Consider the following 23,371-nt stretch of genomic DNA (forward strand, 5'->3'; position numbering starts at 1 on the left):
TCAGTTCCGATTTAAAGCGACAGCATTTGTTTTTCTCCTTTGCAAAAAAGTTTTCCTTCATTCTTTTTCTTCTCCCAAGTAAGGTTGGATCCCTTTTACGGGAAATGAATCAAGGAAAAAAGCAACTTGGAACTAAGGAGAAATTCCCAGATAGTGAGAAATCGGGACAATCCTTTGGTCTGGAATGGCGTGGGACCTCCTGCTTGAGCAGTGGGTTGGACTAGAAGACCTCCGAAGACCCTTCTGGCTCTGTTCGGCCGCAATTCCTCTTCAGCATCACGTAAGCTGCACCCACGGCAGCGTCGGCGCCTTCGCCGTACACCACGGGGAGAGCGAAGGCCTTCTCCACCTCCTGCCTCATCACCTCGTTCTGGCAAAGTCCGCTTCCGCTGGCCACGATCCGCTTCGCCCCGGCGCCCTTCAAGCTCTCGGAAGGGAGCATGGAGTGGAGGTTTCGGACGACCCCTCGGCACAAGGCCCGGATCACCTGCCCCAGAGAGATCTCGGAGGCCGCGATGGCCGTCACCGAAGCCAGGCTGGTGGGCGCGTGCCTCTCCCCGAAGACGGTGGGGCAGATGTGAAGAGGGCTGTCGGCCTGGGTCAGCCCGGCTTCGATCATCGGCCGATAGAGGTCCGATTCGGAGGCTTCGATCCCTGCGAAAGAGGAGGAGGAGGTGGAGCCGGGATGGAAAAGTGGTACCGGGGAGGGGGAGAGACACCTCGGCTTACAACCGCAATGGCGGCCAACATTTCTGTTGCTAACCAGGAGATTCGTTAAAGGGGGAGAAGAAGAGGAGGGAGGGAGGAAATGGAAGGAAGGAAGATGAGAAAGTGAAAAGGAAGGAGGGAAGGAATGGGAAAGAAAGGAAGGAGAGAGAGAAGAAAAGAAGAAAGGAAAGGAGGGAGGGTGAAGGAGGAAAGGAAGGGAGGAAGGGAGGAGAGAGGGAAGGAAAGAAAGAATGGGGAGGGGGAGGAGGAAGAGAAGGGAGGGTGGGTGGAGAGAGGAAAGGAAAGAAGGAAGAAAGGGGGAGGAAAGAGAGAGGGAAGGAAAGGAGGAAGGAAAGAAGGAAGGAAGGAAAGAGGGAAGGAAAGAATGAAGGAGCGATGGAAGGAAAGTAAGGAAGGGAGGAAGAAAGGAAGGAGAGAGGGAAGGAAGGAGAGAAGGAAGGGAGGGAGAGAGGGGGAGGAGGAAGAGAAGGGAGGAAGGAATGAGAGAAGGAAGGATGAAAGGAAAGAAGGGAGGGAGGAGAGAAGAAAGGAAGGGAGGGAGGGGAAAGAAGAGAAGGGAGGAAGGGAGGAGAGAGGAAAGGAAAGAAGGAAGGGAGTGAGTGAGAGGGAGGAGGAAGAGATGGAAGGAAGGAAGGAAGGTGAGATGGAAAGAAAGTAAGAAAGGAGAGATGGAAGGAAAGTAAGGAAGGGAGGAAGGAAGGAAGGGAGGGAGTGAGTGAGTGAGAGGGAGGAGGAAGAGATGGAAGGAAGGAAAGAAGGTGAGATGGAAGGAGAGATGGAAAGAAAGTAAGAAAGGAGAGATGGAAGGAAAGTAAGGAAGGAAGGAAGGAAGGGAGTGAGTGAGAGGGAGGAGGAAAAGATGGAAGGAAGGAAGGTGAGATGGAAGGAGAGATGGAAGAAAGGAGGGCAGGAAGGAAGGAGAAAAGAAGGAAGAGAAAGAGGGATGGGCTTGCAAGTCTGAGGATGGAAAAACCCACCCGCTTGCCCTCCCAGAGCTCAGATAAGCCCCCCACCCCCTCCTGAATGTCTACCTAGCTCCGCCATCCATCCGCCAGCATCTTCACGAACGTCGCCATCACGTTTCCGCCGTTGAGCGAAAGCGGCCACTGCCAGGTAGCGGTTGTCGAAATACGGGAAATATTGCACGGGGGAATTCGGATCGGGGAGACTCCGCAGGCCGAATCCAGGGGGCCATGGGGACCGCCAGCTGGGCAGACGTACCAGGTTGAGAACTGGAACGGACGGAAAGGAGGGGAGGAGAGGAGAGAAGAATTCATAAATAAATTTTAAAAAAAAACCTTTTAAAAACGAGACATTTTCCCCAGCTGCTTCCTTCTCTTGTTGCTCCACTCCATTAACAATTAACCTGATAGTTGATGGGTTGGAATTATGTATAATGGAAAATAGTGATATATAAATTAAATGGTTGGTAAAAGAGAAAATCTTTTCTTTCACATGGGGATTATATAAAGGTCTACTGTTATCAAATAGATAATCAAGAATGTAAGGATAAAGTTTACCTCCTCAGTTATTTGTACTAGGTATAAGTACTGACTTTACAGTGTAGAGACTAACTTGATTCTGCACCTAATAACGGCAGCAAGACTGTTGGTGGCGCAATACTGGAAGAAGGAAGACTTGCCTACAATCCAAGAATGGACATTGAAAGTCACAAACTTAGCCGAGATGGGCGAAAATATCTGCATATCTTAAAGACCACTCAAATGAGAGATATAAACGAGACTGGAAAAAATGGATTGACTATATACAAAATAAATACGGGACCAAGAAACTCCAGTTAGCCTATGCTTAAGATCAGAAATGATTTAAACTGTTTAAAGTTAGTTCAGTAAGAAGAAGCTAAGGTCAATGCAGAATGTCATTAATTTCTTTATTTCTTTTTTCTCAATAGATTTTAGACTGTGTTAGTTAAAAATCCATACCGTGTACGGGTTCTGGGAAGTCGGGGGGGGGGGGGAAGGAGGAGGGGGGTTGGGGGGTGGAGGGAGGGAGGGGCACACAAAAAAAAAATTGTACTTCAATGTTTTAATGATTGACGAATGATGAAATGAGCCAAGGTGGCGCAGTGGTTAAATGCAGCACTGCAGGCTACTGCTAGATCAGCAGGTCAGCGGTTCAAATCTCACCGGCTCAGGGTTGACTCAGCCTTCCATCCTTCCGAGGTGGGTAAAATGAGGACCCAGATTGTTGGGGGCAATATGCTGACTCTCTGTAAACCGCTTAGAGAGGCCTGAAAGGCCTATGAAGCGGTATATAAGTCTACTGCTGCTATATATATAAATATTTGTGTTTTTTAAAAGAAATAAAACCTTTTTAAATATTAAAAAAAAAAGAATGTAAGGGAACTATGATTTATTGGGAAAAAAATAATACTAATTGTATTGAACGTATACTGTACAATGAAAGTGAGGTATTTAGTTATACTGGATGAAAAATCTGAGATGGTAAATATTATTCGAGAATATGGATGTTAAAACACCTGTAACCAAACGACATACTGTATGTGATGGTGCTTTTTGTGTGTGTGTGTGTGTGTTTTTGTTCTTTTTTTATTGTCTGTATGTATTGTCTGTGTAATAAAAATAAAAATGTATATATTAAAAAAAAACAATTAATCAGAACAGACTTGGAAGGGACCTTGGGAGATCATCTAGTCCCGTGATGGCGAACCTGTCAGCCTCTGCTTTGCTGCTGCTTCGGCTGCCATTGAAACGGGGAGGGGGGGCATGGTATTGCGGGGGGGTTACTAATTGTGCTGGAGGAAGATTCTGGAGTTCGCTGCCCTGTCGGACTACGCATGCGGAGGAGGTTCCCCGCCAAGGACCAACGGCACCGACATTCCATCTGGTGATGCCTTCGAAGTTATCTCGCACCTGACAATTGGGAGAATTATGATTGGACTGCAACTGGGATGCCAAGGGGTGGGGAATGGGTTATTTTATTACCACTCGCTTTCGCGCCTAATAATCAGTCTTCGCTTTGCTACGCTTCTAATCATTTATATTAGTAAAAGTACACTTGATTTCTATCAATGGAGTCTCGTGGTCTTCTTCCTATTACTCAATGAGAGGTGCTGACAGAACCTGTGCCACGGGCGCCCGATGTGGCCCCCCAGAGCCCTTCTCTGTGGGCATGCGTGCCGTCGCCAGCTGCACATCTGCTTCCAGCATGCACATCAGGGGTGGAGGCTGCCGGAATTACTGCCGGTTCGGCGCGCATTTGCAAATAAAAGGTCTGTGCCAAACCTTAAAAAAATGAAAAAATAAAACACATTTTCCCCCATGAAAATTGTTCCATGCATGCGCAGAATCGTAAAACAAGATGGTGGACCGGTTTGGGAGCATGGCAGGCCTGGGACACTACCCGCTTCCAGGTTACACTCTATTCAGCCGAACTGGTCTAAACTGGTAGAACCCACCTGTGGGGCACATGTGCACCAGCCGCCAAAACACCGGAAACGGCCTGAAAACAGTCAAAAAACACCTCAAAACTGGCCAGTTTTTTGGGTCATTTTATGGGATATTTTCAGGCCTTTTTGCCGCTTTTCAGGCCGTTTAGGTGAAAAACAAAAAAACAGCCTGAAAAGGGCCCATAAAACCTTTATAAGGCCTTGGGAAGGCCACACTTGGAATCCGGCATTCAGTTTTGGTCGCCACGATGTAGAAAAGATGTGGAGACTCTGGGAAGAGTGCAGAGAAGAGCAAGAAAGAGGATTAGGGGACTGGAGAATAAAGTTGAATAAGTGAATCACAGCAAGGGGGTTGTTAGTCCCACGGTCGTTAGTGAAGGCTAGCTTCCCCGCTGACTTGGCCTGTCAGAAGGTCGCAAAAGGGGGAATCACGTGAACACACATACACACCCCGGACACGCAACGGTCGTAAATATGAATGGCAAGCGTCTCGATTTTGATCACATGACCACGGGGGAGGCTGAAATGGGCGTAAGTGTGAAAAAAACGGCCTAAGTCCCTTTTTTTTTTCTGCTGGCGTTGTAACTTCGGTCACTAAAGGAACTGTTGCAAGGTCGAGGACTCCCTGTGATCAAGAGGGGAAGCGACCTAGAAATTCCCTGACAGGGAGAACAATTAACCAATGGAACTGCTTGCCACTAGAAATTGTGGGTGCTTCATCACTGGAGGTTTTGAAGAAGATGTTGGACAACCATTTGTCCTGAAATGGGTAGGGTCTCCTGCCTTGAGAGAGGGGCTGGACTTGATGACCTCTAGGGTCCCTTCCAGCCCTTTGAGTCTAAGATTACATGATTCTTGATTGACCTCAGCATTCAATCACATCAACATGGTTAAGGTCAGTGACGCGCGGTGAGCGTTTATGGCTGGTGAGGCACTGACACAGGGGTTCAAATTTTTTAGACTTGTGGACTTCAACTCCCAGAATTCCACAACCAGGCATACTCAGTTCCGATTTAAAGCGACAGCATTTGTTTTCTCTCCTTTGCAAAAAAGTTTTCCTTCATTCTTTTTCTTCTCTCCAAGTAAGGTTGGATCCCTTTTACGGGAAATGAATCAAGGAAAAAAGCAACTTGGAACTAAGGAGAAATTCCCAGATAGTGAGAAATCGGGACAATCCTTTGGTCTGGAATGGCGTGGGACCTCCTGCTTGAGCAGCTGGGTTGACTAGAAGACCTCCGAAGACCCTTCTGGCTCTGTTCGGGGCGACCGCACATTGCCTCTTCAGCATCACGTAAGCTGGCAACCCACGGCAGCGTCGGCGGCCTGTCGCCGTACACCACTTGGAGAGCGAAGGCCTTCTCCACCTCCTGCCTCATCACCTCGTTCTGGCAAAGTCCGGCTCCGCTGGGGCCACGATCCGCTTCGCCCCGGCGCCCTTCAAGCTCTCGGAAGGGAGCATGGAGTGGAGGTTTCGGACGACCCCCTCGTCACAAGGCCCGGATCACCTGCCCCAGAGAGATCTCGGAGGCCGCGATGGCCGTCACCGAAGCCAGGCTTGTGGGCGCGGTGCCTCTCCCCGAAGACGGTGGGGCAGATGTGAAGAGGCTGTCGGCACTGGGTCAGCCCGGCTTCGATCTCGCCGATAGAGGTTCCGATTCGGAGGCTTCGATCCCTGCGAAAGAGGAGGAGGAGGTGGAGCCGGGAATGTAAAAGTGTACCAGGGGAGGGGGAGAGACACCTCGTCTTACACCGCAATGGCTGGCCAACATTTCTGTTGCTAACCAGGAGATTCGTTAAAGGTGGAGAAGAAGAGGAGGGAGGGAGGGGAAATGGAAGGAAGGAAGATGAGAAAGTGAAAAGGAAGGAGGGAAGGAATGGGAAAGAAGGAAGGAGAAGAGAAGAAAAGAAGAAAGGAAAGGAGGGAGGGTGAGGAGGAAAGGAAGGGAGGAAGGGAGAGGAGAGGGAAGGAAAGAAAGAATGGGAGGGGGAGGAGGAAGAGAAGGGAGGGTGGGTGGAGAGAGGAAGGGAAGAAGGAAGAAAGGGGGGAGGAAAGAGAGAGGGAAGGAAAGGAGGAAGGAAAGAATGAAGAAGGAAAGAGGGAAGGAAAGAATGAAGGAGCGATGGAAGGAAAGTAAGGAAGGGAGGAAGAAAGGGAAGGGAGAGAGGAAGGAAGGAGAAGAAGGAAGGGAGGGAGAGAGGGGGAGGAGGAAGAGAAGGGAGGAAGGAATGAGAGAAAGGAAGGATGAAAGGAAAGAAGGGAGGGAGGAGAGAAGAAAGGAAGGGAGGGAGGGGAAAGAGAGAAGGGAGGAAGGAGGAGAGAGGAAAGGAAAGAAGGAAGGGAGTGGAGTGAGAGGGAGGAGGAAGAGATGGAAGGAAGGAAGGAAGGTGAGATGGAAAGAAAGTAAGAAAGGAGAGAGGGAAGGAAAGTAAGGAAGGGAGGAAGGAAGGAAGGGAGGGAGTGAGTGGAGTGAGAGGGAGGAGGAAGGAGGAAGGAAGGAAAGAAGTGAGATGGAAGGAGAGATGGAAAGAAAGTAAGAAAGGAGAGATGGAAGGAAAGTAAGGAAGGAAGGAAGGAAGGGAGTGAGTGAGAGGGAGGAGAAAAGATGGAAGGAAGGAAGGTGAGATTGGAAGGAGAGATGGAAGAAAGGAGGGCAGGAAGGAAGGAGAAAAGAAAGGAAGAGAAAGAGGGATGGCTTGCAAGTCTGAGGATGGAAAAAACCCACCCGCTTGCCCTCCAGAGCTCAGATAAGCCCCCCACCCCCTCCTGAAATGTCTACCTAGCTCCGCCATCCATCCGACCAGCATCTTCACGAACGTCGCCATCACGTTTCCGCCGTTGAGCGAAGCGGCCACTGCCAGGTAGCGGTTGTCGAAATACGGGAAATATTGCACGGGGGAATTCGGATCGGGAGACTCCGCAGGCCGAAATCCAGGGGGCATGGGGACCGCCAGCTGGGCAGACGTACCCAGGTTGAGAACTGGAACGGACGGAAAGGAGGGAGGAGAGAGAGAAGAATTCATAAATAAATTTTAAAAAAAAACCTTTTAAAAACGAGACATTTTCCCCAGCTGCTTCCTTCTCTTGTTGCTCCACTCCATTAACAATTAACCTGATAGTTGATGGGTGGAATTATGTATAATGGAAAATAGTGATATATAAATATAAATGGTTGGTAAAAGAAAAATCTTTTCTTTCACATGGGGATTATATAAAGGTCTACTGTTATCAATAGATAATCAAGAATGTAGGATAAAGTTTACTCCTCAGTTATTTTACTAGGTATAAGTTACTGACTTTACAGTGGTAGAGACTAACTTGATTCTGCACCTAATAACGGCAGCAAGACTGTTGGTGGCGCAATACTGGAAGAAGGAAGACTTGCCTACAATCCAAGAATGGACATTGAAAGTCACAAACTTAGCCGAGATGGCGAAAATATCTGCATATCTTAAAGACCACTTCAAATGAGAGATATAAACGAGACTGGAAAAAAATGGATTGACTATATACAAAATAAATACGGGACCAAGAAACTCCAGTTAGCCTATGCTTAAGATCAGAAATGATTTAACTGTTTAAAGTTAGTTCAGTAAGAAGAAGCTAAGGTCAATGCAGAATGTCATTAATTTCTTTATTTCTTTTTCTCAATAGATTTTAGACTGTGTTAGTTAAAAATCCATACCGTGTACGGGTTCTGGGAAGTCGGGGGGGGGGGGAAGGAGGAGGGGGGTTGGGGGGTGGAGGGAGGGAGGGGCACACAAAAAAAAATTGTACTTCAATGTTTTAATGATTGACGAATGATGAAATGAGCCAAGGTGGCGCAGTGGTTAAATGCAGCACTGCAGGCTACTGCTAGATCAGCAGGTCAGCGGTTCAAATCTCACCGGCTCAGGGTTGACTCAGCCTTCCATCCTTCCGAGGTGGGTAAAATGAGGACCCAGATTGTTGGGGGCAATATGCTGACTCTCTGTAAACCGCTTAGAGAGGCCTGAAAGGCCTATGAAGCGGTATATAAGTCTACTGCTGCTATATATATAAATATTTGTGTTTTTTAAAAGAAATAAAACCTTTTTAAATATTAAAAAAAAAGAATGTAAGGGAACTATGATTTATTGGGAAAAAAATAATACTAATTGTAATTGAACGTATACTGTACAATGAAAGTGAGGTATTTAGTTATACTGGATGAAAAATCTGAGATGGTAAATATTATTCGAGAATATGGATGTTAAAACACCTGTAACCAAACGACATACTGTATGTGATTGGTGCTTTTGTGTGTGTGTGTGTGTGTTTTTGGTTCTTTTTTTATTGTCTGTATGTATTGTCTGTGTAATAAAAATAAAAATGTATATATTAAAAAAAACAATTAATCAGAACAGACTTGGAAGGGACCTTGGGAGATCATCTAGTCCCGTGATGGCGAACCTGTCAGCCTCTGCTTTGCTGCTGCTTCGGCTGCCATTGAAACGGGGAGGGGGGGCATGGTATGCGGGGGGGTACTAATTGTGCTGGAGGAAGATTCTGGAGTTCTGCTGCCTGTCGGACTACGCATGCGGAGGAGGTTCCCGCCAAGGCCAACGGCACCGACATTCCATCTTGGTGATGCCTTTCGAAGTTATCTCGCACCTGACAATTGGGAGAATTATGATTGGACTGCAACTGGGATGCCAAGGGGTGGGGAATGGGTTATTTTATATACCACTCGCTTTCGCGCCTAAATAATCAGTCTTCGCTTTGCTACGCTTCTAATCATTTATAATTAGTAAAAGTACACTTGATTTCTATCAATGGAGTCTCGTGGTCTTCTTTCCTAATTACTCAATGAAGAGGTGCTGACAGAACCTGTGCCACGGGCGCCCGATGTGGCCCCCCAGAGCCCTTCTCTGTGGGCATGCGTGCCGTCGCCAGCTGCACATCTGGCTTCCAGCATGCACATCAGGGGTGGGAGGCTGCCGGAATTACTGCCGGTTCGGCGCGCATTTGCAAATAAAAAGGTCTGTGCCAAACCTTAAAAAAATGAAAAAATAAACACATTTTCCCCCATGAAAATTGTTCCATGCATGCGCAGAATCGTAAAACAAGATGGTGGACCGGTTTGGGAGCATGGCAGGCCTGGGACACTACCGCTTCCAGGTTACACTCTATTCAGCCGAACTGGTCTAAACTGGTAGGAACCCACCTGTGGGGCACATGTGCACCAGCCGCCAAAACACCGGGAAACGGCCTGAAAACAGTCAAAAACACCTCAAAAACTGGCCAGTTTTTTGGGTCATTTTATGGGATATTTTCAGGCCTTTTTGCCGCTTTTCAGGCCGTTTTAGGTGAAAAACAAAAAAACAGCCTGAAAAGGGCCCATAAAACTTTATAAGGCCTTGGGAAGGCCACACTTGGAATCCGGCATTCAGTTTTGGTCGCCACGATGTAGAAAAGATGTGGAGACTCTGGGAAGAGTGCAGAGAAGAGCAAGAAGAGGATTAGGGGACTGGAGAATAAACATATGAAGAACGGTTGCAGGAACTGGAGATGTCTAGTTTAATGAAAAGAAGGACCAGGGGAGACAGGATAGCAGTCCTCCAATATCTCAGGGGTTGCCCCAAAGAAGAGGCAGTCAAGCTATTCTCCAAGGCACCTGAGGTAGAACAAGAAGCAATGGGTGTAAACTAATCAAGGAGAGAAGCAACTTAGAACTGAGGAGGAATTTCCTGACAGTGAGAACAATTAATCAGTGGAACAGAAGTTGCCTCCAGAAGTTGTCAATGCCCAACATTGCAAATCTTTAAGAAGATGCTGGATAGCCATTTGTCTGAAACAGTGTAGGCTGTTGGGGGTTGGGCTAGAAGACCTCCAAGGTCCCTTCCAACTCTGCTATTGTATTGCATTGTAAAATGACCTGAAAATGGCCCGGAAATGGCTGAAAACGACTCGAAAAACAGCCCAAAACAGCCCAAAAACAGGCATGTGCGCGCAGGCCAGCCGACCTTCGGGTTTCCGGCAATCCGGGGCAAGCCTATGCACGTGCATTCCAATTTGGGACACTCGTGCCAAAAAGGTTTTGGCATCACTGATCTAATCCAGCCACCTACTCAAAGAAGAGACCCTGTTCCATATCAGATAACTGGCTGTCCAATCTCTTCTTGAAAGCCTCCAGAGGAGGAAGGGAGGGAGGGAGGGAGGGAGGGAGGAAGGAGGGAGGGAGGGAGGGGGGAAGGGAAGGAAGGAAGGAAGGAAGGAAGGAAGAAAGGAAGGCAGAATAACGGAGTTGGAAGGGACCTTGGAGGTCTTCTAGTCCAGCCCCCTGCTCAAGCAGGGGATCCTATATCAGTTCAGACAAGTGGCCTGCCAGTCTCTTCTTGAAAGCCTCCAGGGAAAGGAAGGAAGGAAGGAAAGAAGGAAGAATAACAGAGCTGGAAGGGACCTTAGAGGTCTTCTAGTCCAGCCCCCTGCTGAAGCAGGAGACTCTGTACCATTTCAGACAGGTGGCCTGCCAGTCTCTTCTTGACTGGCCTCCAGGGATGGAGCTCCCACAACTTCTGGTGGCAACTCAGTGAAGTGCAAAAGTATTTCCTTCATTTAGGTTTACGAACCGTCCTTCACTTACGACCACAATGGACATTTATGTTGCTAAGCGAGAGAGTTGAGAAGGGAGTTTTGCCCCCTTTCATGATATTTTCTGCCACACTTCTCCTCATTTTACATTCCCAACTCCCTCCTAGCATTGATGATGTTCCCTAGTTGGCTCATGAAATGTCTGAAAGAAAGCAGCCAAGCTCAGAGAGCACCAAGGACCCCACAATCCCCCCTCCTCCTCTTCCTTTTCCTCCTCCCCTTTCTTCCCCCTCCTCTTCTTCCTCTTCCTCCTCCTCCATATTCCCCACTCCCTTCTTGCACTGATGATGTTCCCTAGTTGGGTCATGAAACATCTGCAAGGAAACCACCAAGTTCAGAGAACACCCAGGACCCCACAGTCCTTCTCCTCCTCCTCCTCCTCCTCTCCACAATTCCCCTCTCCTTTGGCACTGATATTGTTCCCTAGTTGGGTCATGAAACGTCTGCAAGGAAACCACCAAGCTCAGAGAGCACCAAGGACCCCACAGTCCTTCTCCTCCTCCTCCTCCTCCTCCTCCCTGCAAGCCCCACTCCCTTCTAGCACTGATGATGTTACCTAGTTTGATCATGAATGTCTGCAAGGAAACCACCAAGCTCAGAGAGCACCAAGGGACCCCTCAGTTTTCCTCCTCCTCCTCCTCCTCCTCCTGCTCTTCCTCCTCCTCCTCTCCACAATTCCCCTCTCCTTTGGCACTGACGTTGTTCCCTAGTTGGGTCATGAAACGTCTGCAAGGAAACCACCCAGCTCAGAGAGCACCAGGGACCCCACAGAGCCCAATTTCTCTACGAGCCCAAAGTTCCATTTTCCTGCAAAGCAGAAACCGCCTTCCTTCCTTCGCTCGAGTTCAACCTGTTCTGTTCGTGGCTCCAGCGACACCTACCTGCATCGCTGCTTTCAGACATGCAGGAGTAAACTGAGCACTGGAAATCTCCCAAGGCTACCCCGACCTTGGTCCCGGTTGGGATCCGGTGCCACGCTTGGCAGGTTTCCCCCGCGAGATCTCCGGAATCGACCACTTCGGGAAGCAGGTGGATGGGAAATCCAGCGTTTTCCAAACTAAAAAAAACAGAAGCAGGAATCAACGGGGGTGGGGGGGTCTGCGGGGACCGAATAACATGGGTAGCCCTCGACTTACGACCACAATGGAGCCTCACATTTTTGTTGCTAAGCGAGACAGTTGTTACGTTTTGACTTTTATGGCCACCGTTGTTAAGTGAATCACTGCAGCTGTTAGAGTCACATGGTTATTAAGTGAATCTGGCTTCCTCATTGCTGGTCAGAAGTTTGCAAAAGGGGGACGCTTGGCAATCGACTCGTGTTTATGACGGTCGCAGATGCTGAATAACATGGGTAGCCCTCGACTTACGACCACAATGGAGCCCCACATTTTCGTTGCTAAGCGAGACAGTTGTTACGTTTTGACTTTTATGGCCACCATTGTTAAGTGAATCACTGCAGCTTTTAAATGAGTCACATGGTCGTTAAGTGAATCTGGCTTCCTCATTGCTGGTCAGAAGTTTGCAAAAGGGGGTCACGTTTGCAAAAGGGGGACGCTTGGCAATCGACTCGTAGATGCTGCGACCGTCATAAACACGAGTCGATTGCCAAGCGTCCCCCTTTTGATCATGTGACCACAGGGATGCTGCAATGGTCTTAAAGTGTGAAACATGGTGATAAGTCATTCTTTTCAGTGGCATTATAACTTCAAATGGTCGGTAAATGAATGGTTGTAAGTTGAGGACTACCTTTATTCCATCTCTTCTTTAGTCCATTTCTATATTGTTTGATTGCTGCATTAGTTTCAATTTCTATATTTATTCTATTTCTACGGCCACCCAACACAATGAATGCATTTAAAATAACAACATTTTAAAACTTAACTTAAACAAATGTTAAAGAATGTGCTTTAAGACAGATGGACTTCAGTCATGTTGCCTGGGGGATTGTGGGAGTGGAAGCCCACCCATCTTAAAGCAGGCTGGCTAGGGGATTCTGGGAGTGGAAGTCCTCCTCTCTTAAAGCATGATGACTGGGGAATTTTGGGAGTGGAAGTCCACCCATCGTAAAGCATTGCTGGCTGGGGGATTCTGGGAGTGGAAGTCCTCCTCTCTTAAAGCATGCTGGATGGGGAATTTTGGGAGTGGAAGTCCTCCCCTCTTAAAGCATTGCTGGCTGGGGGATTCTGGGAGTGGAAGTCCTCCCCTCTTAAAGCATGCTGGATGGGGAATTCTGGGAGTCGAAGCCCACCCCTCTTAAGGCATGCTGGATGGGGAATTCTGGGAGTGGAAGTCCTCCTCTCTTAAAGCATGCTGACTAGGGAATTCTGGGAGTGGAAGTCCACCCATCTTAAAGGATGCTGGCTGGGGGATTCTGGGAGTGGAAGTCCTCCTCTCTTAAAGCATGCTGACTAGGGAATTCTGGGAGTGGAAGTCCACCCATCTTAAAGGATGCTGGCTGGGGGATTCTGGGAGTGGAAGTCCTCCTCTCTTAAAGCATCCTGGATGGGGAATTCTGGGAGTGGAAGTCCACCCATCTTAAAACATGCTGGCTGGGGGATTCTGGGAGTGGAAGTCCTCCTCTCTTAAAGCATGCTGGATGGGGAATTCTGGGAGTGGAAGCCCACCCCTCTTAAAGCATGCTGGCTGGGGGAACTCCCTGTGGAGATTCGAACCCTCACCACCCTCCAGGCCTTCCGCAAAGCCCTCAAAACCTGGTTGTTCCGACAGGCCTGGGGCTAATGAGCTGTTGCCCCCGTCTCGAATGGTATGACTGTTGTGAGTTTTAAATTATATATTGTTATGTTGTTGTTTTTAAATCTTTTGTCTGTATCCCCCTCCCTGGTTCGACTTGTGAGCCGCCCTGAGTCCCCTTCGGGGGAAAATGGCAGCATATAAATTTAATAAACTGAAACTGAACTGAAACTGGGATTCTGGGAGTGAAAGTCCTCCTCTCTTAAAGCATTGCTGGCTGGGGGATTCTGGGAGTGGAAATCCTCTTCTCTTAAAACATGCAGACTGGGGAATTCTGGGAGTGGAAGTCCTCCCCTCTTAAAGCCTGCTGGCTGGGGGATTCTGGGAGTGGAATTCCATCCCTCTTAAAGCATTCTGGCTGGGGGATTCTGGGAGTGGAAGTCCTCCCCTCTTAAAGCAGGCTGGCTGGGGAATTCTGGGAGTGGAAGTCCTCCCCTCTTAAAGCCTGCTGGCTGGGGGATTCTGGGAGTGGAATTCCATCCCTCTTAAAGCATTCTGGCTGGGGGATTCTGGGAGTGGAAGTCCTCCCCTCTTAAAGCAGGCTGGCTGGGGGATTCTGGGAGTGGAAGTCCTCCCCTCTTAAAGCATGCTGGCTGGGGGATTCTGGGAGTGGAATTCCATCCCTCTTAAAGCATTCTGGCTGGGGGATTCTGGGAGTGGAAGTCCTCCCCTCTTAAAGCAGGCTGGCTGGGGGATTCTGGGAGTGGAAGTCCTCCCCTCTTAAAGCAGGCTGGCTGGGGGATTCTGGGAGTGGAATTCCATCCCTCTTAAAGCATTCTGGCTGGGGGATTCTGGGAGTGGAAGTCCTCCCCTCTTAAAGCAGGCTGGCTGGGGAATTCTGGGAGTGGAAGTCCTCCCCTCTTAAAGCCTGCTGGCTGGGGGATTCTGGGAGTGGAATTCCATCCCTCTTAAAGCATTCTGGCTGGGGGATTCTGGGAGTGGAAGTCCTCCCCTCTTAAAGCAGGCTGGCTGGGGGATTCTGGGAGTGGAAGTCCTCCCCTCTTAAAGCAGGCTGGCTGGGGGATTCTGGGAGTGGAAGTCCTCCCCTCTTAAAGCAGGCTGGATGGGGGATTCTGGGATTCCAGCCAAATTCAGGTTGCCAGGTTTGAGATGCCTTGAATGAAGCCCCAGTGCCTACCCACAGAGTGTCGTGTGAACAGTGTATGTTTGTCCCTTTGAGGCCACCTGCAGACTTACAGTTTAGTGTTCCAGGATTTTTCTAGGGTGCTGAAGTATCCCCAGGCGGCGGCGTTTTGCACAGACATCTGTGGCTTCTCTCGGCTGCACAGCATGGCCACGACGTAGTCCTGGATGGTCCCAGCAGCTGTGTAGGGGGCCAAGAAATCTGGCCTGGGCAGTGAGGAAAGATAAGCAGTTCAGGCAGACAGATAGATAGACAGAGACTGAATGAATTTAATGAATGAATGAATGAATGAATAAATGAACAAATGTACATCTATTGGAAAAACTGAGCGGCATGAAAATATTATGCATATGCACACACACACACACACACATATCATCATCATCTTCATTTAATGACTTCATAATCACTTGCAGGGTGGTGGAGTCTGAGCGGCTGAATGGAGCTGAGTGTTTCCTGGCCGGATGCCTTTCGTGTCACCAATGCGGAGTCTTGTTCAGCAGACACATTCTCATTGTGCCTGGAGAGAGAAACAACTGCCTCTACCTAGGATCGAACTCACGGCCTCCTGATTGCGAGGCAAGAGCGCCACCTCTAGGCTACCACATCTCCATCTGTCTCTGTCTGTCTCCCGCTCTCTCTAGTCCTCGCTTTACAACAGTTCATTTAGTGACCATCCAAAGTTACAATGGCACTGGAAAACGTATAACCGTTTTTCACCTACAACCTTTCCAGCATCTTCACGATCATCTCGTCAAATACAGATGCTTGACAACTGACTCATACTTATGACGGTTGCATTGTCCCGGAGGTCATGCGATCCCCTTTTGCGACCTTCTGTCAAGCAAAACAGTGGGGAAGCCCGTTTCACTTCACAAGCAAATTAACCACTTATCAACCGCAGGGATTCATCTAACAACGGTGGCAAAGGAATGTCATAAAATGGGGCAAATCTCACAGAACCAACATCTGTATTCATCTGAGAAAACTTTTGAATTACGTCTTCTTGTCTCGGGATTTCCTCATTTTTCTAGTATTGTACAAATAGAATTCTTGCTGCTGTCAAGGCTAAATACAAATTCCCTTTATTATATTTTTCTGGTATCCCTAACAAGAATATTTCTGAAAAAAAGAGAAAGCTAGGAATGGGTGGAACGAAAAGAATATAAGAGGAGTTCCCGAGAGACTAAGAGAAAATGGTTGAAAGGAGGAAAGAAGGAAAAGGATCTACTAGTAGAATAGAATGAAATATTCTATGAAATGTTAATATTGTCAATGGGATATAGCTAATACGATGTGAGGGAAACAGATTAATATTACTAATTGTGGATAATTAATTAAGTGAAATGTTTACTATACAAAATTAAATTTGAGGATGTATATATTATCGATATTATCGATATTAAAACAGAAGAATAGATGGAAATGAAATGTTAAATTCGATTAACTTGGAGGGCCGAATAATGATATTGCTTAATAAGAAGAAATTAAATTTAAATTTGAATTGAATTGAATTGAATTTTATTATTTGTATGCCGCCCTTCTCCGGGAGGGACTCAGGGCGGCGAACAGTTCAAAAAGGGGAAAAGGGGAACATAGAACAGAATACAGATAATTAAAATAAGCAAGAATCACGCAACCATACAAGTCGAGAGTGGAGGGGAACTCATCACCCCCAGGCCTGCCGGCAAAGCCAGGTTTTGACGGCTTTTCGGAAGGCCTGGAGAGAGGTGAGGGTCCGAATCCCTGCGGGGAGTTCGTTCCAGAGGGCCGGAGCTGCCACAGAGAAGGCCCTCCCCCTGGTAGTAGCCAGATGGCATTGGCTAGTAGACGAAACCCGGAGGAGGCCAACCCTGTGAGATCTAATGGGTCTGTGGGAGGTAATTGGCAGAAGGCGGTCTCTTTAATAATGGAAATGAAATGTTAAATTTGATTAACTTGGAGGGGCGAATAATGATATTGTTTCCATATTAAGAAGAAATTAAATTTAAATGTAATAATAGTTGGAAATGAAATGTTAAATTTGATTAACTTGGAGAGGAGAATAATGATATTGTTTATTAAGAAGAAATTAAATTTAAATTTAATAATGGAAATGAAATGTTATATTTGATTAACTTGGAGGGGCGAATAATGATATTGTTTCCATATTAAGAAGAAATTAAATTTAAATGTAATAATAGTTGGAAATGAAATGTTAAATTTGATTAACGGAGAAGAGAATAATGATATTGCTTATGTATTAAGAAGAAATTAAATTAAAATTGGAAATTTAATAATAGATGGAAAGGAAATGTTAAATTTGATTAACTTGGAGGGGTAAATAGTGATATTGTTTATATATTAAGAAGAAATTAAATTTAAATGTAATAATAGTTGGAAATGAAATGTTAAATTTGATTAACTTGGAGCGGCAAATAATGATATTGTTTATATATTAAGAAGAAATTAAATTAAAATTGGAAATTTAATAATAGATGGAAAGGAAATGTTAAATCTGATTAATTTGGAGGGGCAAATAGTGATTGTTTATATACTGAACAGAAATTTAAATTTAAATGTAATAAAAGTTGGAAATGAAATGTTAAATTTGATTAACTTGGAGAGGCAAATAATGATATTGTTTATATATTAAGAAGAAATTAAATTTAAATTAGAAATTTAATAATAGATGGAAAGGAAATGTTAAATCTGATTAATTTGGAGGGGCAAATGGTGATATTGTTTATATATTGAGCAGAAATTGAAATTGAAATTGGAAAATATGGAAAGGAAATAAGACGGCTGAAATTTGAAATGGAAATACGATGTAAAATGAACTATGCATAGAGAAGACGTAAAGGTGGCAACACTTTGTTTTTAAAAGAAATTAAAATATGTGACAAATTTTCTTTTAAAAAAACTTTGTTTCCAAAAAATAAAAATAAAAAGAACATTTCTGGTTTATAATCTGCATGTACCTGTTCTTCAAGAGCCAGAAGACGGTGGCGCAGCCGTAGCCGGAAGCCACGCTGAGGTGCGATCGAGGTGCCGGGAGGGAAGAGAGGAAGTGGGGGCTGCAGCGGCCATCTTGCCAGGTGATGAGGTGACTGACTTTATCCGGCCGAAAAGTCCACCGGCCTCCACTTTCCGTCCAGGTGCCACCTGGAAGAGGCAGGTGACGGCTCAGGTGGGCGAGCACCAGAGACCAGGCGGATCACAACCCTGCTTTTCCGTTGCATGACCCAACAAATGCGCGCCGACAAAACCGCGACATCAAAAGCGCGTCCACAAAACCGCACCGACAAAACCATGCCCACAAAAGCGTGATTAGGGTTAGGGTTATAACGTTGTTTTCGCGTCCCACTAGGTTGTTTGTTGATGGCGCGGTTTGTCGGCGCGCATTTGTCGGGCACGCATTTGTCAGTGAACCTTTCCGCTGTGTTGGCTGTCCTTAAGGCACGAAGGGTACTGGGATGCATGTTATTTAAAAAGAGGAAGTCCTCGACTTCCGACCGTTCTCTTAGTGACCGTCTGAAGAGAAAAAAGAACTGACAAAAGGATCGTTTTTCCACTCTTATGACCGTGGCAGCCTCCTGTAATCAAAATTCAGAGGCTTGGCCAACTGGTTCGTATTTATGACGGTCGCGCTGTCCTGGGGTCACACGATCCCCATTTGCGACCTTCTGACAAATCAATGGGGAAGACGGATTCACTTAACAACCGTGTCAACCTGTTCTCCAAAGCACCCGAGGGCAGGACAAGAAGCAATGGATGGAAACTAATGAAGGAGAGGAGCAACCTGGAACTGAGGAGAAACTTCCTAACATTGGGGACAATTAACCCATGGAACAGCTTGCCACCAGAAGTTGTGGGTGCTTCATCACTGGAGGGTTTCAAAAAAAGACTGGACAGCCATTTGTCTGAAACAGTATAGGGTTTCCTGCCTGAGCGGGGTTGGACTAGAAGACCTCTAGGGTGCCTCCTAACCGTGTTATTTTATGTTGTAAATCTCACCTTTTCCAGCTTCCCAAAACATCACCCCGTGCATTTGTCCAGAAACGCCAATGCAGCAAACTCTTTGTGTAAAATCCGGAGAAAGAGACACCAGACAACAGTTCAAGGCTTCGATGATTCCATGGACATCCTGCTCATTCTCCTGTGAAAGAAAGAAAGAAAAAAAGAAAGAAAGAGAGAGAGAGAGAGAGAGAAAGAAAGAAAGAAAGAAAGAAAGAAAGAAAGAAAGAAAAGAGGCAGGCAGGGAGGGTGGAAGGAATGAAAGAAGGCAGGAAGGAAGATGAGAAAGTGGGAAGGAAGGAAGGAGAAAAAGTGAGAAGAAAGGAAGATGAGAAAGTGGGAAGGGAGGGAGGAAGGAAGGAGAGAAAGTGAGAAAAGTGAAAAGAAAGGAAGATGAAAAGAAAGGAAGATGTGAAAGTGGGAAGGAAGGAAAATGAGAAAGTGGGGAGGGAGGGAGGGAGGGAGGGAGGGAGGGAGAGAGGAGAGAAAGTGAGAAGAAAGGAAGATAAAAAGAAAGGAAGATGAGAAAGTGAAAAGGAAGGAAGATGAGAAAATGAGAAGGAAAGGAAGGAAAAAGAAAAGGAAGGGAAACAAGAAGGAAGAAAAGAAGGAAGGATTTGTTAAATTTAGCTGCTATCTAAAGAGACTCTTGGGGGAGAAAGAATACATCGGGGAAAAATTTATGAGAAAAGAGAATGAATGCTTTACAAAGAGAAAGGCAACCGTCAGTTATTAGAAGTTTCAGGGAATTTTTTAATTGAAAAATTAAAACGTGTAGACACATATTTTAGAACTAGGGAGAAGTAGGGCAGGTCATGATGAGACCAAAGGTCACTGAGATCACAGAATCAGGAGGCCCTTCGGATAGTCACTCACGCCCTTGTGACCTCAAGACTGGATTATTGTAATGCGCTCTACATGGGGCTGCCCTTGAAGAGTGTTCGAAGACTCCAATTAGTCCAGAATGCAGCCGCGCAAGCGATTGTGGGTGCACCAAGGTACACCCACGTTACACCTATCCTCTGCGAGCTGCACTGGCTACCTATTAGTCTCCGAATCCGCTTCAAGGTGCTGGTCGCTACTTATAAAGCCCTACATGGCATTGGACCTGGGTACCTGAGAGACCGCCTCCTGCCGATTACCTCCCATAGACCGATTAGATCTCACAGGTTAGGTCTCCTCCGGATTCCATATGCCAGCCAATGTCGGCTGGCGACTCCCCCGGGGGAGAGCCTTCTCCGTCGCAGCTCCAGCCCTCTGGAATGACCTCCCCGTGGAGATCCGGACCCTTACTACCCTCCCGGCCTTCCGCAAAGCCACCAAGTCCTGGCTGTTCCAGCAGGCTGGGGGGCTTGTGAAACATCCAGCCCCACGGAAACTGTGAATGTTGTGTTTTTTAAAGTGTTGTCTTTGTCTATTTATCCCCCTTCCCTTGTCTATTGTGAGCCGCCCGGAGTCCTTCGGGAGTGGGCGGCATACAAGACAAATAAATAATAATAATAATAATAATGAGAGATTCAACCTAGAAATAAGGAGGAATTTTCTGACAGTGAGAACCATCAACCCATGGACACAGAAGTTGCCTTCAGAAGTTGTGGGAGCTTCATCCCTGGAGGCTTTCAAGAAGAGACTCGACTGCCGTCTGTCAGAAATGGTGTAGGGTCTCCTGCTTGGGTGGGTGGGGGTTGGTCTAGATGACCTCCGAGGTCCCTTCCAACTCTATTCGCTCTTCAACCTTACCCTCAACTGAGCATCTCCGATGGGCACATCGGCCTGCACGGGCTCGCTGCAGCTGGCGACCAGGGACGGGCCTCTGTTCGTTTTTTCCACCAGGGCCACCTTGACGGATGTGGTACCCAGATCGATGCCAAGGATGCATGGGGCGGGCAGCCCGATGGGTTGCTGTCTCTCCTGTGCCATCCGAAATCCCCGCGCCTTTAAGCCTGGAGTCCCGGAACGTGAAAAAAATGAAACCAGCTTTAGCCCTACATCTGCTCAACGGGCGCGGCAAATTTTGGATGCTTTTCAATCACTGTTTTTAAAATGCTCTTGTGGTTTTAAATGCCGTGTGGGATTTGAACTGTAAGCTGTTCAGAGCCATGGATCGAAATCGTGGCTCTAGAAATCGAATAGCACTTAAGACTTATATGCCGCTTCGCGGTATTTTACAGTCCTCTCTTAACGGTTTAGCGAGTCAGCCTCTTGCCCCCAACAAGCCTGGTCCTCATTTGACCGACCTCAGAAGGATGGAAGGCTGAGTCAACCTTGAGCCTGGTGAGATTCGAACTGCTGGCAGTAGGCAGACTCAACCTGCAGTGTTGCAGTCTAACCACTGTGCCACGATGACAGGAAGGAGGGAAGGAGGGAGGGAGGGGGGAGGGAGAGAGGAGGAGAAAAGGCAGGGAGGAAGGAAGGAAGGAAGGAAGGAAGGAGAAAAGGGAGAGAAGGAAGGAAGGAAGGAGAAAAGCGATGGAAGGGAGAGAAGAAGGAAGGAGCAAAGAAGGGAGGGAGGGAAGGAAGGAAGGAGAAAAGGGACGGAAGGGAGAGAACGAGGAAGGAGAAAAGGGAGGGAGAAAAGGAAGGAAGGAGGGGGGATGGGGAGGGAGGGAGAGAGGAGGAGAAAAGGCAGGGAGGAAGGAAGGAAGGAGAAAAGGGAGGGAGAGAAGGAAGGAAGGAGAAAAGGGATGGAAGGGAGAGAAGAAGGAAGGAGGCAGAAAAGGGAGGGAGAGAAGGAAGGAAGGAGAAAAGGGACGGAAGGGAGAGAAGGAGGAAGGAGAGAAAAAAGGGATGGAGAGAAGGAAGGAAGGGAGGAAGGAGAGAAAAAAGGGATGGAGAGAAGGAAGGAAGGAAGGGAGGGAGGGAGAGAGGGAGGGAGGAAGGAGAGAGTAAAGGGAGGGAGGGAATGCCTTGTCACATTGGTTAAATGAATCACTGCAGTAGTTAAATTACCATAGTAACTTGGTTGTTAAGTGAATCTTTGCTTGTGAGAAGGTCGCAAAAGGGGGACTCCAGGACAGTGCAACTGTCACAAATGTGAGTCACTTCTCAAGCATCTGGATGTAAATCATGTGGCCATGGGGATGCTATAATGATTATACGTGTGAAAAAATAGTCATAAATCGCTTTTTGCAGTGTGTTGTAACTTCGGCCACTAAACAAACTGTTGTAAGTAGAGGACTACCTGTATTGATTTGTTAGAAGTTTAAAAGCCTCTGATCTGCCCCCCCCCTTTCCTATTTTTAACAGATGTCTGATCTGAAGTCAGAGAAACTCTTTCATAAAATACATTTTTTTTCCTTAAAAGTAACACACTGGAATCAATCAAAGTTTAAAAGACGTGGGAACTTTGCACCTACCGAAGGAAGTTTGATCCTGACCGGCTGAAGGTTGACTCAGCCTTCCGTCCTTCCGAGGTGGGTAAAACGAGGACCCAGATTGTTGGGGGCCAGAGGCTGACTCTGTACACTGCTTAGAGAAAGCTGTAAGGCACCATAAAGCGGTATATAAGTCTATGTGCTATTGCAGGATTACTCTGCCCACTGCCAAGAGTTTGATCCTGACCGGCTCAAGATTGACTCAGTCTTCCGTCCTTCCGAAGTCAGTAAAAGGAGGACCCAGATTGTTGGGGGCAAGAGAGGCTGACTCTGTAAACCGCTTAGAGAGCGCTGTGAAAGCACTGTGAAGCAGCATATAAGTCTAAATGCTATGGCTATGACCGTTGCAGTGTCCTAAAGTCCCTTTTGTGTGCTTCTCACAAGCAAAGTCACCGGGGAAGCCTGATTCACTTAACAGCCGGGTTCCTAACTTACCAACTTCAGTGATTCACTTAACGACTGTGGCAGGAAAGGTCGTAAAATGAGGCAAAACTCACTCAACAAATACCTCAACAACAGAAATGCTGGGGTTGATTGTGATCATAATTTATCGGGCCAACCCCAATCTCAGTGACTCTGGGCGGCTTATTAAAAAAACCTTCCAACAAGCAAAATCAGTGAGGAAATTCATTTACCAACCACAGTGATTCATTTAATGACCGCAGCAAAATATGTACCGGTCATTAAAATTGGACATATAACTCACTTAACAAAGAATTCCTGTCTCAATTGTAATCATAAATTCACGCAGACTTTGCTAAGATTCAGATGTGACAGATTCCCATCATCCCAGGTTATGCTGCATGATGGGTATTGGAGTCCCAGATATCTAGAGAGGAAAGGACCCCAAGAGGCTAGGAAAGAGAAATGCAACCTCAAATATAAGCCATAAAAAGGAGATTCCACAGCCTTTAATCTCTCCCCCGCAATGCAGCTGCAGTAAATGCACCTGCAATAAAGTAATCAAATCATAATGACCGGAAATGCAATGAAAAGGGAGCAGGCAGCTGGAGCAATGCAGAATAGCTTCGAAGCCTCATTTTCCAAGCATATCTTTCACCTTCAAACAGGTAAAGTTGAGCGGTCTGCGGTGTAGGCTGGAAAAACAGCTGCGAAAGGCAGAAAAATCGGCTTTAAAATGAACTTTGGAGCAAAAAAGAAGCCTGCCACACTCAATATGGGGTGCATCGCGGCGCGGCAGCCACCTTGAAGAGGTCACCATCGTATCTGTGCTGCATAAACGGCTTCGCCACATCCAGTATGGCGGACTAAGACTCCCGTCGCCATGTTGGGCGTGTCTTAACGCTCTTGCACTTTTAACATAGTTAAACTGGGAA

General features: G+C 47.0%; 1 protein-coding gene across 3 annotated transcripts; it reads right to left on the reverse strand.

Annotated features, from left to right (window-relative positions):
• SHPK (sedoheptulokinase) lies at positions 1-23,247 on the reverse strand. Of its 3 annotated transcripts, none has more exons than XM_032216485.1 (8): positions 23,095-23,247; positions 20,401-20,603; positions 18,661-18,802; positions 17,625-17,808; positions 14,718-14,870; positions 11,651-11,826; positions 6,937-7,137; positions 1-654 (listed from the first exon to the last, which is right to left on the reverse strand). In XM_032216485.1, the coding sequence occupies exons 2-8, from the start codon at positions 20,578-20,580 to the stop codon at positions 221-223; spliced, it is 1,470 nt and encodes a 489-aa protein (XP_032072376.1). In that variant the 5' UTR covers positions 20,581-20,603; positions 23,095-23,247; the 3' UTR covers positions 1-220. The 3 variants fall into 3 exon arrangements, with proteins under 3 accessions (XP_032072376.1, XP_032072377.1, XP_032072378.1); XM_032216486.1 differs by having other exon boundaries at positions 23,013-23,247; XM_032216487.1 differs by lacking the exon at positions 23,095-23,247 and adding an exon at positions 22,017-22,051.
• Positions 23,248-23,371: the final 124 nt, after the last annotated feature.

The sequence above is a fragment of the Thamnophis elegans genome, chromosome 4, assembly GCF_009769535.1.
Source record: "Thamnophis elegans isolate rThaEle1 chromosome 4, rThaEle1.pri, whole genome shotgun sequence".
Classification (NCBI taxonomy): domain Eukaryota; kingdom Metazoa; phylum Chordata; class Lepidosauria; order Squamata; family Colubridae; genus Thamnophis; species Thamnophis elegans.

Bases quoted from the DNA above. Each gene is read 5' to 3' on its own strand.
- SHPK (XM_032216485.1), bottom strand. From the start codon at position 20,580: ATGGCACAGGAGAGACAGCAACCCATCGGGCTGCCCGCCCCATGCATC. The intron at 18,803-20,400 runs GTAAGGTTGAAG...TTTCTTTCACAG, and splicing joins TCGGAGATGCTCAGTTGAGG to GAGAATGAGCAGGATGTCCA. The intron at 14,871-17,624 runs GTACATGCAGAT...CTCACTGCCCAG, and splicing joins TTCTGGCTCTTGAAGAACAG to GCCAGATTTCTTGGCCCCCT.